We start from the raw sequence: 14252 nt of genomic DNA on the forward strand, positions 1-14252 counted from the left end.
CAATTAAAAAAAAAGAAGTTGACATTTGATGTATTAATACAAAATGATTACAAGTATCATGTGTTTTTCTATTGTTGCTCAAAATCTCTCTCTTGACTTTTTTGCAGTGGAGACTCCTTCTAAGAATCTTCCACATGCTGCTCAGGTTGCTACTGCTGTAGATATTACTACTATACATCCTGCTGCTGTACATCCTTTGTCGGTATTGCCTCCTCGTGCATCGACTCATGCTCCTTTGGTGTCACTTCCTCCTCGTCCATGGGCTCGAGCTCGGGCTCATGCTGCTTTGATGTCCTTGCCTCCTCGTGCATGTTTCTCCTAAATCATTTCTCTTTACATTTGCATAATATATTTACATATTGCTAAAAATCTATTTTTGCAAATACTTCAAAGGAGCGAAAGCAAAATTCAATGCAAGGACATTGTAAATAGAACAATTTAGATAATACAAAGCTATTGACTCCAGGTATTACTTGCAATTCAAAAAAAAAGGTTAACATTTGATGTATTAATAAAAAATGATTACAAGTATCATGTGTTTTTCTATTGTTGCTCAGAATCTCTCTCTTGACTTTTTTGCAATGGAGACTCCTAAGAATCTTTCACATGCTGCTCAGGTTGCCTGCTGCTGTAGATCTTACTGCTATACATCTTGCTGATATACATCCTTTATCGATATTGTCTCCTCGTGCATCGACTTCTCGTGCTCCTTTGGTGTCTCTTCCTCCTCGTCCATGGGCTCGACGTGCTGCTTTGATGTCCTTGCCTCCTCGTGCATAGGCTCGGGCTTTTGTGGTAGCTCTGCCTAGAAAGGATCAACTTGCAACTTCTCCTTCCACATCCTTTGAGAATTGTTCAAGTAGCTCATCAACACCAACACCTTCTAGAATATCTTCTAGATTGCTAGTGACAGGGACATTTTGAGCCTCTTGTTCAATCCGAAGATCCTCAGGACCTTTTGATCCCTCTCCTGTATGGATTGTTCGGTCTGGTGCTGGACAAGGAGAAGAGACCTCTAGCAGCTTCAAAATTATCTTTGCTCTGAATGTATGTACATATCCAGAGCCAAAACTATCCTCTTTCATCCACAATAAAAACAAAGAATGTTTTCAATCTTTTTTGTATCAATGCATTGAATTGAGAACTTCTTAAATAGTATGCAATAAAAGTACTTACAAATTCAAGATGTATCTCTAAAAAGTATGTGTCCATCATATATTTTGCACTTATTAGGGTCCTCCATCCACAAGAGAAAGGATCCTTTTGTTGTGGTGTCTGTTTTATCAAAATAGAAAGCTAAGATGCATATTGGACTGTGAAGAGTGCAAAAATAAGAGGGAGATAAAGATAAGTGACAATGATTATTGTACCTGCAATTGCATTGGTTGAGTTGAATCTAACATCTTTAAATTTAGATCACGGAGGTCTAGTGCATCCATTAGTCTTTTAAGACATCTGCAATGGGAATGAAGGGTAACAAAATATAAAATTCATACTTTTGCATGTAAAAGCGATATGGCTGGACTTTCAAGAGAAAACCTGAAAATCGCATTTTAGAGAAAGTATGGGGAATGAGTGACTTATAATTCTAAATCCTAGTGGATACCCTTTAAGGAGTTGAAGGTATAGCATAACTTTCGTTGTACATCTATATGCACCAAACTCCAATGATTACTGCAAGAGAAACAAATAACATGAGGGGATTAGACCAAGAGGGCATAAATACAATTTGAACATATCAGAATTTTGACAATAGAGGGTAGTAGTGGAAAAGGTCAGGGAACATACTCTGAACAATATGAGAGGAGAATCATATTAACCACATCCAAATTGCAAAAACGAAACCACTTGGAAATGCTTTTGATTGATGTCTTGTTATCCTTCAACGTGAAAGATACACCTGGGTCAACTATATACACAGAGTGCTGAAGGCTCCTGCAGATCTGACTCTTCAAAAAACTACAAAAAAACACTTCACTTAGCCTATGAAAAAGTGAATGCTACGCATAAATACAATTTGAACATATCAGAATTTTGTCAATAGAGGGTAGTAGTAGAAAAGGTCAGGGAACATACTCTGAACAATATGAGAGGAGAATCATATTAACCACATCCAAATTGCAAAAACGAAACCACTTGGAAATGCTTTTGATTGATGTCTTGTTATCCTTCAACTTGAAAGATATACCTGGATCAACTATATACACAGAGTGCTGAAGGCTCCTGCAGATTTGACTCTTAAAAAAACTACAAAAAAACACTTCACTTAGCCTATGAAAAAGTGAATGCTACAAAGACATAAACACAATTGACCTAGAAAGATATACTTACTATAGAGCTGCAAGCATGATTGTGCAAGTGACATGTTTTTCTTTTTGTGCTAAAGCCATGATGCAATCTTCTTTCAAATCCCAGGTCAAGTCATCATTCACAGTTTGGACAGATACTCTGATCCTTGGTCCAAGTTGTAGGAGCTTCTACTGAATTTGCACCATCCTCATCAATGTTTGGGATTCTAAGACAGACACTGTTTCTTTGACTCTCTCCGTAAGGGACTCTTCATAGGGAACCTTACCTCTCGTCTCATGTTGGTGAGTGACCTCTATGATCTTGACAGCATCTACTTTAGGTTTCCTGGCTAGAGATATAAACAGGGTCTCTCTCATTTTTTGATCATCCCAATCCTCTGCATTAAGGATTTTGTCATATCTATACCTAACTCTTAGAAGTGTTTGGATGTCTTTTTTCATGATAGTGACCCTATGTGCATCTACCATCATGGTGTCTTGGAAAAATTCTATAAGCCACTCTTCAATAGCTTCTTGGAGAGCAAGCAGTGCAATCCTTTGCCATCTAAAGTCCACATGCCAGCTGATGCATATTGCCCTCACAAGCCTCTAGAATGGTGCCATGGGTACTACATACCCTATGGCTTTCTAAGCCTTCCTAATGTCCATCAAGATAAATTTTCTTTGGCTCACTCTCTTCTTCCTATTCCTTACTAGCATGTGCACATGCCTCCCCTTCTTTGAGGATTTTGATTTGGATGGAGCTGTGGCAAGCCCTGCAATGTCAGGTCCCTTCCCTTTCTTTCTAGCTGTTGCTTTGGTTCTTGCCATAATCTATTGTGTTCTTCTCCTGGACAGAAACCCAAACATAACAAGGAAATAAGCCACCCAAGAGTTTGCTTGAAAACGCCATTTGATGCAAAGATATGGACAAAATGTTGAAATCGCGTTTTTAAGCAAATAATATTTTACATACTTCAACAACACACTCCATGCAAAAAATTTGCTAGAAAATGCGATATGCAGGAGAAATACAAAGAAAAGCTGAAATCGCGTTTTTGAGCAAATTCCTTTGAAGCATAGTCTAATCAATTAGTTGGAATCCACCATCCTCCTAAACCCTAGAATGCAGATGAGATGTGCACAACAAAAACAACTGATAGAGTATCTTTGAAAGAAAGCTATGGAATGGCCATTTCACCTTAAGAATAGGAAAAAACCAATGACTGGTGACAGATTGCTTACCTGGGCTTGTGTGTCCTGATGACAAATAGGTCAAGGTGGTGGTTCAGAATAGAGCTGGGGACGTGTGAGATGGAGCTGGGGAGGTTGGGGCTGGAGCTGGAGCTGCAGTGGGTGGTGGAGCTGGTAAGGTTGGAGCTAGAGCTGCAGTGGGACTCTGTGATGGAGGTGGTGAGGTAGTGAGATTGGAGTTGGAGCTGCAGTGGGACTCTGCGATGGAGGTGGTGATTTGGTGAGGTTGGTGACATGCATTGAAAATTATGCCCTTTCCGATTATCTACACTTTTCTCCATCCCTCTAGCAGTTTTGATCTACACTTTTCTCCATAGCTACACCACATCCTTATCTGCATCACTGCCATCATCCCCCCCCTTACTACACCTGTGCAAGAGCCACATTAAGTCACCAGGGCTAGCCATGGACAGAAAAAATCCAAGTATTCATATATCCCACTTTGGAATCTACTATATTTGTGGACAGTAGTGTTTTATTGATTTGTATCAGCTGTGGCTGCTAATTATCATGCTTCAATGGCCTCTTTGAATTCCTCATCATACCAACTATTGCACGGCATTTATTTGTTTCTGCATTTACCTTCTTTAAAGCATTCATGTGCTGTTCTTTGTAAGATTTCTCTGAACAATGTTTGGCACCCCATAATAATTATCTCATTTCCTATTCCTGCCTGTAAATGGGAGAGCTTCTGTAGTCCATCATCAGATGTGAATTTGTGATGCTTTACTTGCTCTCCATGTTTTGTTTTATGTCTTCTATCTGGAGAGATTTTGCCCAATGGTCAGGGTCTGCTCCTCAATTTTAAATTTGTTCACAATGCATATTGCATGTGAGCTGATTATGAGGTAATTGTCCACACTAGCCCTCTCTGGACCTTTCATGAGTATCCACCCATGTCACTGAAATGATATGTACCATAACATGTCTGCAAACTGAAACACGAGCAAAGGGTGAGAAAATGGTTTCCCATGTGTGGGGTTTCCCCTTCATCCTCTGGGGTTCTCTTCCATCCTTGCCCTTAAGCATCGTCATCATCTATTTCTTCTATCCATAGTGGATCTTTACCCTCCATGTCCTGTGCCTGCTTGGATTTTATTCAAGCATTGAAATCCCCTGCTATAATGATTGTGCCATCTTTTGCATTCCTTGAATATCTTCCCCTGAACGCATAAAGGGATCATAGTTGGAAATGTTAGAAATAGACCAACAGAGGGTACGCACAGCAGAAGACTGATAGAATAGCCCAGGAGCTCACACAGTGTGGGGGGATTCACCTTCTGGATGTAGGCCCCAAGGATGGCGCTTTGCTGCTCCTTTCTGCTCTGCTGAGGCTGCACTGCTAGATGATGTAAGCCCTCCAAAGGGCTCTTTATTGATGTAAGCCCTCCAAAGGGCTCTTTATATAGGCCTCTAGGGCCCTCATAACCACTGACTGGGTCAGGCCTAAATGGCCGACTTTGCTGGGCCCCAAAACCGACTAGGGGGCTCACCTTTTGAGGCTTTCTTGCAGGCCTATTTGGTTGATCTGCTGGCCGGCCTGCTCCTTGCCTCCCCACCAACCTGTGGGCTGTAAACCCAGGGCATAATCATGTGGGGTCCAGCCCCCCTTGGCTACCACCTTCCAGGCATGGTAGGCTGGCTGGAACTAGCCCTACACCTGGCCGACCAAGTTTCCTGGCTCCGCCTTCTTGCTGCACCACTTTCCAGGCCTGCTGCAGGCCCACAGCCTGTGCCATGTGTCTTGCCACATAGGCACCTGCTGCCCAGAGACTCTCCCCCCTGCTGCACCTCCTGCCAGGGCAGATCCAAGGGCCTTTGCCCTCGCCACCCTTCCTGCACATGATTGCCATCTGAGGCAGCTTCTGGAGCTCCAGGTATCTCTCTGTCCTTTCTTTGATTCCTGCCCACATGGCAGTCAATACCCTGCCCATGTGTCAGTCTCTCAAGACCCAGGTCCACCCCCCCAATGCTATCCTCATATGGGGGCTCATAGACGGGGAGGTGACTTCTATTCCAACAGAAAATATTATATTTTCACGTATATGGGAGACTGTGTGGGTGCACACCTCGTCTACTTTCTTAATTTCTATCCACAGCACTGCTTGTTTGAATTCCCTCTGACAACCTCTACTGCATTTTCCCATCCTTCTTTGATGCAACATGCGCTTCCTATGATCCCTCTTCCTCCTATGTATCCTTTGCTGTTCCAAATTGAGGTCTTTATGAAGCCGGTCTCACTGCCCTCATGTTCTCATTATAAAAAAACTCAATTCTGTAAATGTTTCTTCCAATGCTAGAATCTTCTACATTCCATATCTTGATCCAGAGAGAGAGAGAGAGAGAGAGAGATAGATTTAAGATCCCTTCTCCATCACCCAATCCTTAAATTTCTATAGGGGAAACGATTAAGAGCTGGAAGCAAAACTATATAGCAAGCATATAAGAACAATATACCTTTGTAAGGCTAGAATATATCCAATCATGAAAATTTAGATTTTTTGTTGTTCTAAAGTCCAAAAATCTACACAAAATAAAAGAGAAAACGAAAGAGAAGAAAAAATAGGTAACAAAAACTTTTTTGAAAAACAATAGGAAGACATATTTAGCATGCAAAGCAACACGTATGTCGTCATCAGTGCTCAAGCATAAGCAGCTATACTGGGTTTCTAAAGACAAGCTATATAAGAAAAAAGTGAAACCTCAAAAGTCAAATTAACATATGCTTGCTACTGAATTCAGCACCGTTTCAAAATTGTGCGATAACTACAAAAGCATAATTTTACTTGTAAATAACTTTCACAACACAAGAATACTTGATGCACTTAGCTGTATTGATTATTCCAAAAAAGCGTTCAACCTCAAGGACTCTGAATAAAATAGTTTTCTCTTTAATAAATTGACAGATCGTTCGCTTGCACCAACGCAGGTGCATTTAACAGCTATGCCTAAGCTTCTTCAATATCTGGAAAACATGTGTTTCTTGTCTTCTCTAGGAGTTCAAATACCAAGTCCAACTGTGCCATGTGACCCCTTTCCTTCAAAATCCTATTCAACCTCTTCCACAACACAAGAATACTTGATGCACTTTTACTTGTAAATAACTTTCACAACACAAGAATACTTGATGCACTTAGCTGTATTGATTATTCCAAAAAAGCGTTCAACCTCAAGGACTCTGAATAAAATAGTTTTCTCTTTAATAAATTGACAGTTCGTTCGCTTGCACCAACGCAGGTGCATTTAACAGCTATGCCTAAGCTTCTTCAATATCTGGAAAACATGTGTTTCTTGTCTTCTCTAGGAGTTCAAATCTGTGCCATGTGACCCCTTTCCTTCAAAATCCTATTCAACCTCTTCCACTTGGCACAAATCTTACCACTTTGCACATGGCTTGTGCCTCCGACTATGAATTCGTCCACCCCTTTCTCGATGTCGATCCAAGCCTTGCCAGGCTTCTTTGTTGCATCTGCACATTTTCTCAGTTCTCCGATTTTGTCAATTTCCTCCCACCTGTGAATATCAGCATAGATGCCTGACATGAGAACATAACCAGAAGCATCATGTGGATCTGATTGGAGAACTTCACCAAAGCATCGTCGGCCTAGCTCAATGTCACCATAAGTTCTACAGCTCGTGAGCAGGGACTTCCAGCTAATAACATCTGCAGAGACTGGCATTGTCTGGACTAAAGCTTCAGCCTCCTTTAAATAACCTAACCTCCCAAGGAGATCCACCAAGCAGTTGTAATGCTTTGTACCTGGCATAATTCCAATGTCTGTCATAGCTTTGAAATGCCAAAAACCTTCCTCAAGCAGGCCAGCATGACTACAAGCAGTGAGAACGCTGGTATATATCACATCATCTGCCCTTAGACCTTGTTCCCACATGTCCTGAAGGCATTGTGCAGCGACCAGATAATTTCCATGCTGAGCATATCCGCCAATCATTGCACCCCATGATACCACGTTTTGAATTGGCAATCCATAAAAGACTTTCTGCACATCCTCGAAGCTTCCGCATTTTGCATACATATCAATAAGCATGCTCCCAACAAGTGCATCTGAGTGGAGCCTACTCTTGGTAATCCAGCCATGTATCAGTCTGCCCTGTCCCAATGCTCCCATGCTGCCGCATGCTTTCAAGATGCACAAATATATGACCCTATTAGGCATAGCGCCTTCCTCTTTCATATCTTCAAAAAGTTGCAGCATGCCAAGGTCATCCCCATGTTGAGAAAACCCAACTATTATTGAACCCCACGATACCACATCTTTATTCGGCAATTTCTCAAACACTTTGTATGCCCCCTCAAGGTCTCCACATTTGGCATACATGTCAACAAGTGCGTTTCCAATCTCTACATCAGGTTCAACTCCGTTTATGACGATTTGGCACTGTATCAACCTGCCCTGCCTTAAGGCACCTATGCAGCTACATGCTTTTAGGATGCATGTGAATATAAATTTATTTGGCTTCACGCCTTGCTGCTGCATTTTGCCGTACAAATCAAGAGCTTGCTCGCTTCCTCCAAGATTGGCATGAGCTGAAATAATTGCATTCCATGTATGCACGCTTGGGTTTGGAATCTTGCCAAATGCTTGGTTTGCTTCCAGCAAGCTTCCACAATGAGCAAAAAGGCGAATGAGTTGGTCAGCCAAAAGGGCAATGGAATCCAGTCCATTGCTAATGATAAGGGAGAACAGTCGCCGACTAGCAGCAAGGTCTTTACGTCTAGTGCAACCCTGCAAAAGACTGTGTACAAGGTTGTTCGACACGGGGATCCCTTGCTGATTCAGAAGCTCTATGGCCTGAACTGCCCCTATGGCACCTATGCTGCTACATGCTTTTAGTACACACAAGAAAATACAATTATTTGGTTTAATGCCATCCTGTTGCATTGCACAGTACAATTCTAGTGCCCTCTTTCCTTCTCCAAGCTTGGCATGAGCTGATATAATCGCACTCCATGTCGATATGCTAGGCGTTGAGACCTTGCAAAATACTTGATCTGCTTCCAACAAGCTTCCACACGAGGCATACATGCGTATAAGCTGGCTCCCATAAGCATTCTCTGAATCGATCCCATAGCGGATCATGAGAGAATGAAGCTTTCTCCCAGCGACCGCGTCTTTGTTGATAGTACATTTCAACAAAAGACGGCAGATCATGTTCTTCGATAGATGAATCCCTTGCTGATCCATATCGTCTGACTTAGAAAATACCCTCAGATCCCGGAAAACTGAAATAAATCCAGCCACTGTTACCCATTGCTAAGGAGGGCGATTTTACAAGGAACGCTACTTCGCATCAGACATATTGCGGAGTCGTATACTGAAACTCTTCGATCCAGGGATGAAGCTTGAAAGAATTGTAAGTGCAAGCCGTCACTGAAAGGTGTCTGAGGCTGCCATGGAGGAGGGTCTATTGGAAATTTCACCCAAAGCACGGCCATCTTTGTCGAAGCCGCTGTTGTCACCTCTGCCACAGTCATTGGAAAACACAAGTGAGGCGAAGCGGGATGTGAGAGAGGCAAAGACAGAGAAGACCCAGAGAGAGAAGACCTACAGAGAGAGAAGACAGAGAGACAAAAGACCCAGAGAAACAGAGAGAACATGTAAAACGGCTTCCTTAAAAGAAACAGATAATTAGTGAGAGAAAGAGATAGATTGCAATCCCTTACTAACCACTCACCACACCCCCAACAACACGCTTTAAGGGATTAGATTTGACCTCAGCTCTCAACCCTCTCCTCACTCGTCTAGGGCGGGTGCTCCTCGATAGGACCACTCGTGGGTGAGTGTGTCGACGACAAAAAAAAACCCGAATCCCTTAAGCGTGCTGCTACGTGCTGGCAATTGGCTCGACCTAATTAGAGTTACGAGCACATGATCGGATAGATATGGAGGCTCATCGTAATGCGGTTAAGAGAGAGAGAGAGAGAGAGAGAGAGAGAGAGAGAACACATAAAACGACTTGCTTTAAAGAATCACCTAATATTGAGAAAGGGAAAAAGAGGGAAGAAGGAGTAATGGTGACGGCAAGGGTTAGCAAGGAAGAACATCTGGCACTAATTATATTTTGGACTCTAATGTGCAATTGACAAATTTTGGGTCTCTCCTAGGAATGGAATGGAAGTTCAATGCATGATAGGATTGCAATACCACATCGCAACCCTGCCATGCATTGAAATTCCATCCCATTCCTAAGAGACCCAAAATCTAACAATTGCACGTCAGAGTCCAAAAATACAATTGGTGCCAAAGGCAATGTGGGGTGGTATGGCCAACATTGTTTAAACAAAGCAACAAAAATATGTGGGTGGGTGTGCAGTCTTGAGTTCAAGCCACAAGGGCAACTTACGGCTCCATCTTGGTGACACCGTATGGGGGCGCTCTTCGCACTTATTAATAAAAATGAAAAACAAAGAAAAAAAATGTGTGGTGGTATGCAAAGGTTACTAAAGGCTATGGGTTTCCAGTTGTGGGTTCTTGATAGCGGTTTGTATGGATTGACCAAATTGAACTATGTGAGGGGCATGAAAACCTATTTAGTGTCTTTGCAATTCAAGGGAGAGTTTGGTACAAAAGCACAATCTCTTTTTCATAGGGGTTCCACCATGTGATGTGCCTCACAACAAATTCATGCAACCGACCCTCAAGATATTTTGATAATGTCTTTTTGTAAGCCAAACAGCTATGTTGTGATAATCTTTTAATGTTAGATCATGATTGCTTCGGAAATAGCAATAGAAACTTTGCAAATATATATTCATGTGGCAAGAGATTACAATATAGATGTGCATTTTCTGACTAAGCTCTAGAAGAAATTCAGTGTCCAATACTACATGAAGTACGATTATGTTGCTATAGTGTTGAGTTTGTCCTAGGAGCCTGAAGATGCCTTGCCTTCTTTAACTTGCACATCTAGGCATGCATCATTACAGCCCCTCCCAAGGTAGGTCATTAAAGTGGCATAAGACTTACATCATGATTGCTTAGGAAATAGCATTAGAAACTTTGCAAATATATATTCATGTGGCGAGAGATTACGATATAGATGAGTATTTTTTGACTAAGCTCTAAAAGAAATTCAGTGTCTAATGCTACATGGAGTACTATTATGTTGCTACAGTGTTGAGTTTGTCCTATGAGCTTGAAGATGCCTTGCCTTCTTTAACTTGCACATCTAGGCATGCATCATTACAGCCCTTCCCAAGGTAGGCCATTGAAGTGGCGTAAGACTCTGATAAGACAAGTTCCATTTTTTCCACAACACACTGCACCTCAAAATCTACTTGTTGAGCCTCCTATGCCCTTCCTATCAGTCATGGTTACTTCTCTTATTCTTGCTATTTCTTATTTGCTTCCAATGTAGCATGGTCTTTAACCTCATTCGTTCTCCCTTCGTCTCTCCCTTTTGTGCTTACAGGAGCTCCATACTGCTCCATCAAGGCAATTTGTGTGATAAGGAGCGATTCATCAACTTAGATGAGCTCACCCCAAGTGTGTGTTCTTACCTGGCTGAGGAGCCCCTACAAAATATTTTGATTTATTCCAAGTCCTCTCTTCATCCAAGAATCCAACCACTTGCTTATAAATACTTGCCAAATTCATGTTTTGTATGTGAGAAAGCATGTCACACAATTGAATTCTTTCCTACTACTGGGAAAGGATCGAAGTTGTAGGGTTTTAATGCTTCTTGCTCTTCAAAGCAAAGTTCCCTTTGCATGAATGGTAGGTAGTTAGAAAACCTGAAAAAGTAATTCAAAATTGAATTCTTTACTACTGGGAAAGGATCTAAGTTGTAGGGTTTTGATGCCTTCCTCTTCCTCTCCTCTTCAAAGCCAAGTTACCTTTCTTTGCATGAATGGCGGGCACTTTAAAAACTTACAAAAGTAGCGTCTCCCCTAAAGGGGCTGCTCTTTTGATTGTTAAAGACGACAGACAGTCCTACACTTAGCGCACACCACAAAGAGGATGACAGAGATCAAACACAGTCGGCTATACAAAATGCACTCTATCATAACCAAAAAGATAAACATGATACAACATATACTAAACCCTAAGTGGGTTGTCGTAAGTCCATAAGGACTATTCACATGGGGCCTTAGGATCCCTTCTAGAGTCCTCTATCCTCCTATCCATCTATCCACATATACAACATATATGACATATGTAACACCATATGTACATGGATGATAACCAGCCCAATGACCCATATACTTCAAACTCCCCTGGCATTGTATGGTCTCTATATCACAAAGACATAGGAAAGATTTGAACTTCTCACACTTCTCATGAGGTAAGGCTTTTGTGAACAAATCTGCTACCTAGTCCTCAGAGAAACAATCAACTGGCTGAACAATTCCTTCTTCCACTATGATCTTTTAAATTCTTTGCCAATGCAGTGGCACTCTGGTTGTATCATGGTAGCACCATCTTATATTGCACCAAGATCCTCCAAGGGCCTCCGAAGCCATATTTCTTCAAATGCACACTATGCAAGGAATATGTACTCAGCCTCTATTGTAGATAGTGCCATGGTGGCTAGCACACACTTACCATTACACATTGTGTCATCTAAGCACATCCCTCCATTAACACACACTTGCATGTGCACTTGAAGACACTAGCATAATCTCTAGGTCTTCTAGAGAACCAACTCCACCAAAGAGCATGTGATTTTTTGGGAGCTTTTTGAGGCGTTCAAGGGAGGTGAACTTTGTTGGTGAACTGAAAGGAAAGCATGGAGTGAACACAAACTGAGAATTCTTGCTTATGGAATGAAGAAAGGTGAGGTCCTTAAGTAGGCACCTCTTACATGATCACTAACATCACTGACAATCATCTCCTCAATTAGCTCCTAGATTCTCTCAATCATCCTATGTGGCTTCTACCACCACCTAGCAGTGCTTATGGGCACCTAACTATGCCTCTAGCACACACACATAGAAGCCAAGGTGTGCCTGGGGCATACACCTTGGGATATCCCATCATACCCCCCCTCAAGGGAATGCCTTAGGCTATGTCAAGGATACATCTAGTCTCATAGTTTCTCATGCCATCTCATGGTGGTCAAGGATAAATCTATGGCTAGGTTCCCATGCTAGCAAGGGGTTCCCAAGGGTGTGAAGTAAATAAAAGGGATACAAAAGACCTTCCAATGGTTATCTCCTGTGCATGTACATGCACACAATGTTTGCAGGAGGTACCATGGAGCAAAACACATACACATGGGCTACATGATATGGTGACCAGAGGTGTTTACAAAGAACACAATAGTTTATGTCATTCATTTTGGAGGACTATCCAAGCTAAGTACCTTGACTCAACATAAAAAAGAGAGATCTGGAGCATATATGGAGATGATTCAAAAAGCATAATCTTCATAGGATGCCTCATCTTGTGGAGGCACATCAACTGAAAGTAGATTGGCAGTTTTTGACTTTGTAGTTGCTTCCTTTTTGGCTCTACAAAACTTTTCATGGTGATTGTTTTTGCCATAGTGTTTGCATGGATTGATCTTGAAGCAGTCTTTTGAGAGGTGATTAGTCTTCCCACAATGTTTGCAAGGTGAAAACTTGCCCTTCTAGATTTTTATGGCATAGGCTGTGTCATTGCCTCTCCGGAGTTCCATGTGCCTTTCTTCTTCTTGAAGAGCAGAAATAAGACCTTCAAGATTAGAATTAGGAAGATTTTTCAAATTGGTAACAACATGATCATAATCTTCATGCATACTCTTGAGCAACACTGCCACTGCATCATCTATAGTGATTGGAGAGTTGATAGAAGCAAGTTGAGTCATGAGACTCCGCATATGATTGACATGGGCAGCCAAAGGAGTGCCACTAACCATCTTCAATTCAAAGAAAGCAATCTTAAGTGACACTTTTGAGATGTGAGAGCTAGCACCAAAATTAATGTCAAGCTTCTACCAAGCTTCTGAAGGAGACTCTAAGTCAGAGATGTGATGAATATAGTCATCTCCTAAGGCAAGAGCAATGATGCCATAGGCTTTCTCCACTCTAGTAGGATCTCTTGCCGAGCGTGTCGGAGCTGAGGATTCTCTAGCATTGGAGGCTGTTGAGAAGAAGTTGAAGCCGGTTTGAGAAGCCCCAAGAGGTTTTCCCTCATCAATGCAAACTTAACCTTCATCTGCCATGTGTGAAAGCCTTTACCATTGAACTTATCCATATTCAATATGGCAGCCATGAGAGGGTAGATCTCTGTTAAACTGATATGATACAGTCAAGCTGTGGGAGAGGAGAGCACACACAAAGGGATAAGGAGACACCAAAAGTGGTGGAGCAAAAGCTACTCCAACTTATTCCTCTATCATATATATATGAGTATACATGGGCACTGTACAAGTGGGTGGGCACGCTGCCCTTTGCCCCAACAACCTCCCACTTAAAGGTAGTGTGCTATCCTTCTGAGGTTAGTTGCCATATGGTTCTTATGGACAGGGATGCTTTGCAGTGGGAGCTGCATGGTCTTGATGATGTTTGTCAGATACTTGGTTGTTTTAGTATGGAGAGGGGGAAGTTACTGAGTATTCCATTGCCTGTATTGGCTCCATACTTGAAACACAACAAGTTTGACGATCATAGATCGATTGAGCAGCAAGTTATGGTTGATATGGCAGCCATAGTACTTCATGCATCCATGACTGTGTTGAGACTTGGTTCTCACATGTTTGCCATTGGGG

At 42.0% G+C, this 14252-nt stretch overlaps 1 protein-coding gene across 1 annotated transcript; it reads right to left on the reverse strand.

Moving 5' to 3' along the window:
• Nucleotides 1–6490: 6490 nt before the first annotated feature.
• LOC147895983 (pentatricopeptide repeat-containing protein At2g27610-like) lies at nucleotides 6491–9168 on the reverse strand. The gene is made up of 3 exons (XM_087382193.1): nucleotides 9111–9168; nucleotides 6897–9023; nucleotides 6491–6599 (listed from the first exon to the last, which is right to left on the reverse strand). Exons 2-3 carry the CDS (start codon nucleotides 8744–8746, stop codon nucleotides 6491–6493), a joined length of 1959 nt encoding a protein of 652 aa, XP_087238319.1. The 5' UTR covers nucleotides 8747–9023; nucleotides 9111–9168.
• Nucleotides 9169–14252: the final 5084 nt, after the last annotated feature.

This window comes from Dipteris shenzhenensis, chromosome 12 (assembly GCF_047967505.1).
Source record: "Dipteris shenzhenensis isolate YYH24624 ecotype China chromosome 12, Dip_SZ_1.0, whole genome shotgun sequence".
Classification (NCBI taxonomy): domain Eukaryota; kingdom Viridiplantae; phylum Streptophyta; class Polypodiopsida; order Gleicheniales; family Dipteridaceae; genus Dipteris; species Dipteris shenzhenensis.

Excerpts from the sequence above, each read along its gene's own strand:
- LOC147895983 (XM_087382193.1), bottom strand. The coding sequence starts at position 8,746 with ATGGATCAGCAAGGGATTCATCTATCGAAGAACATGATCTGCCGTCTT. Across the intron at positions 6,600-6,896 it reads ATTTGTGCCAAGTGGAAGAG|GTTGAATAGGATTTTGAAGG; the intron begins GTTGAATAGGAT and ends GTTGTGGAAGAG.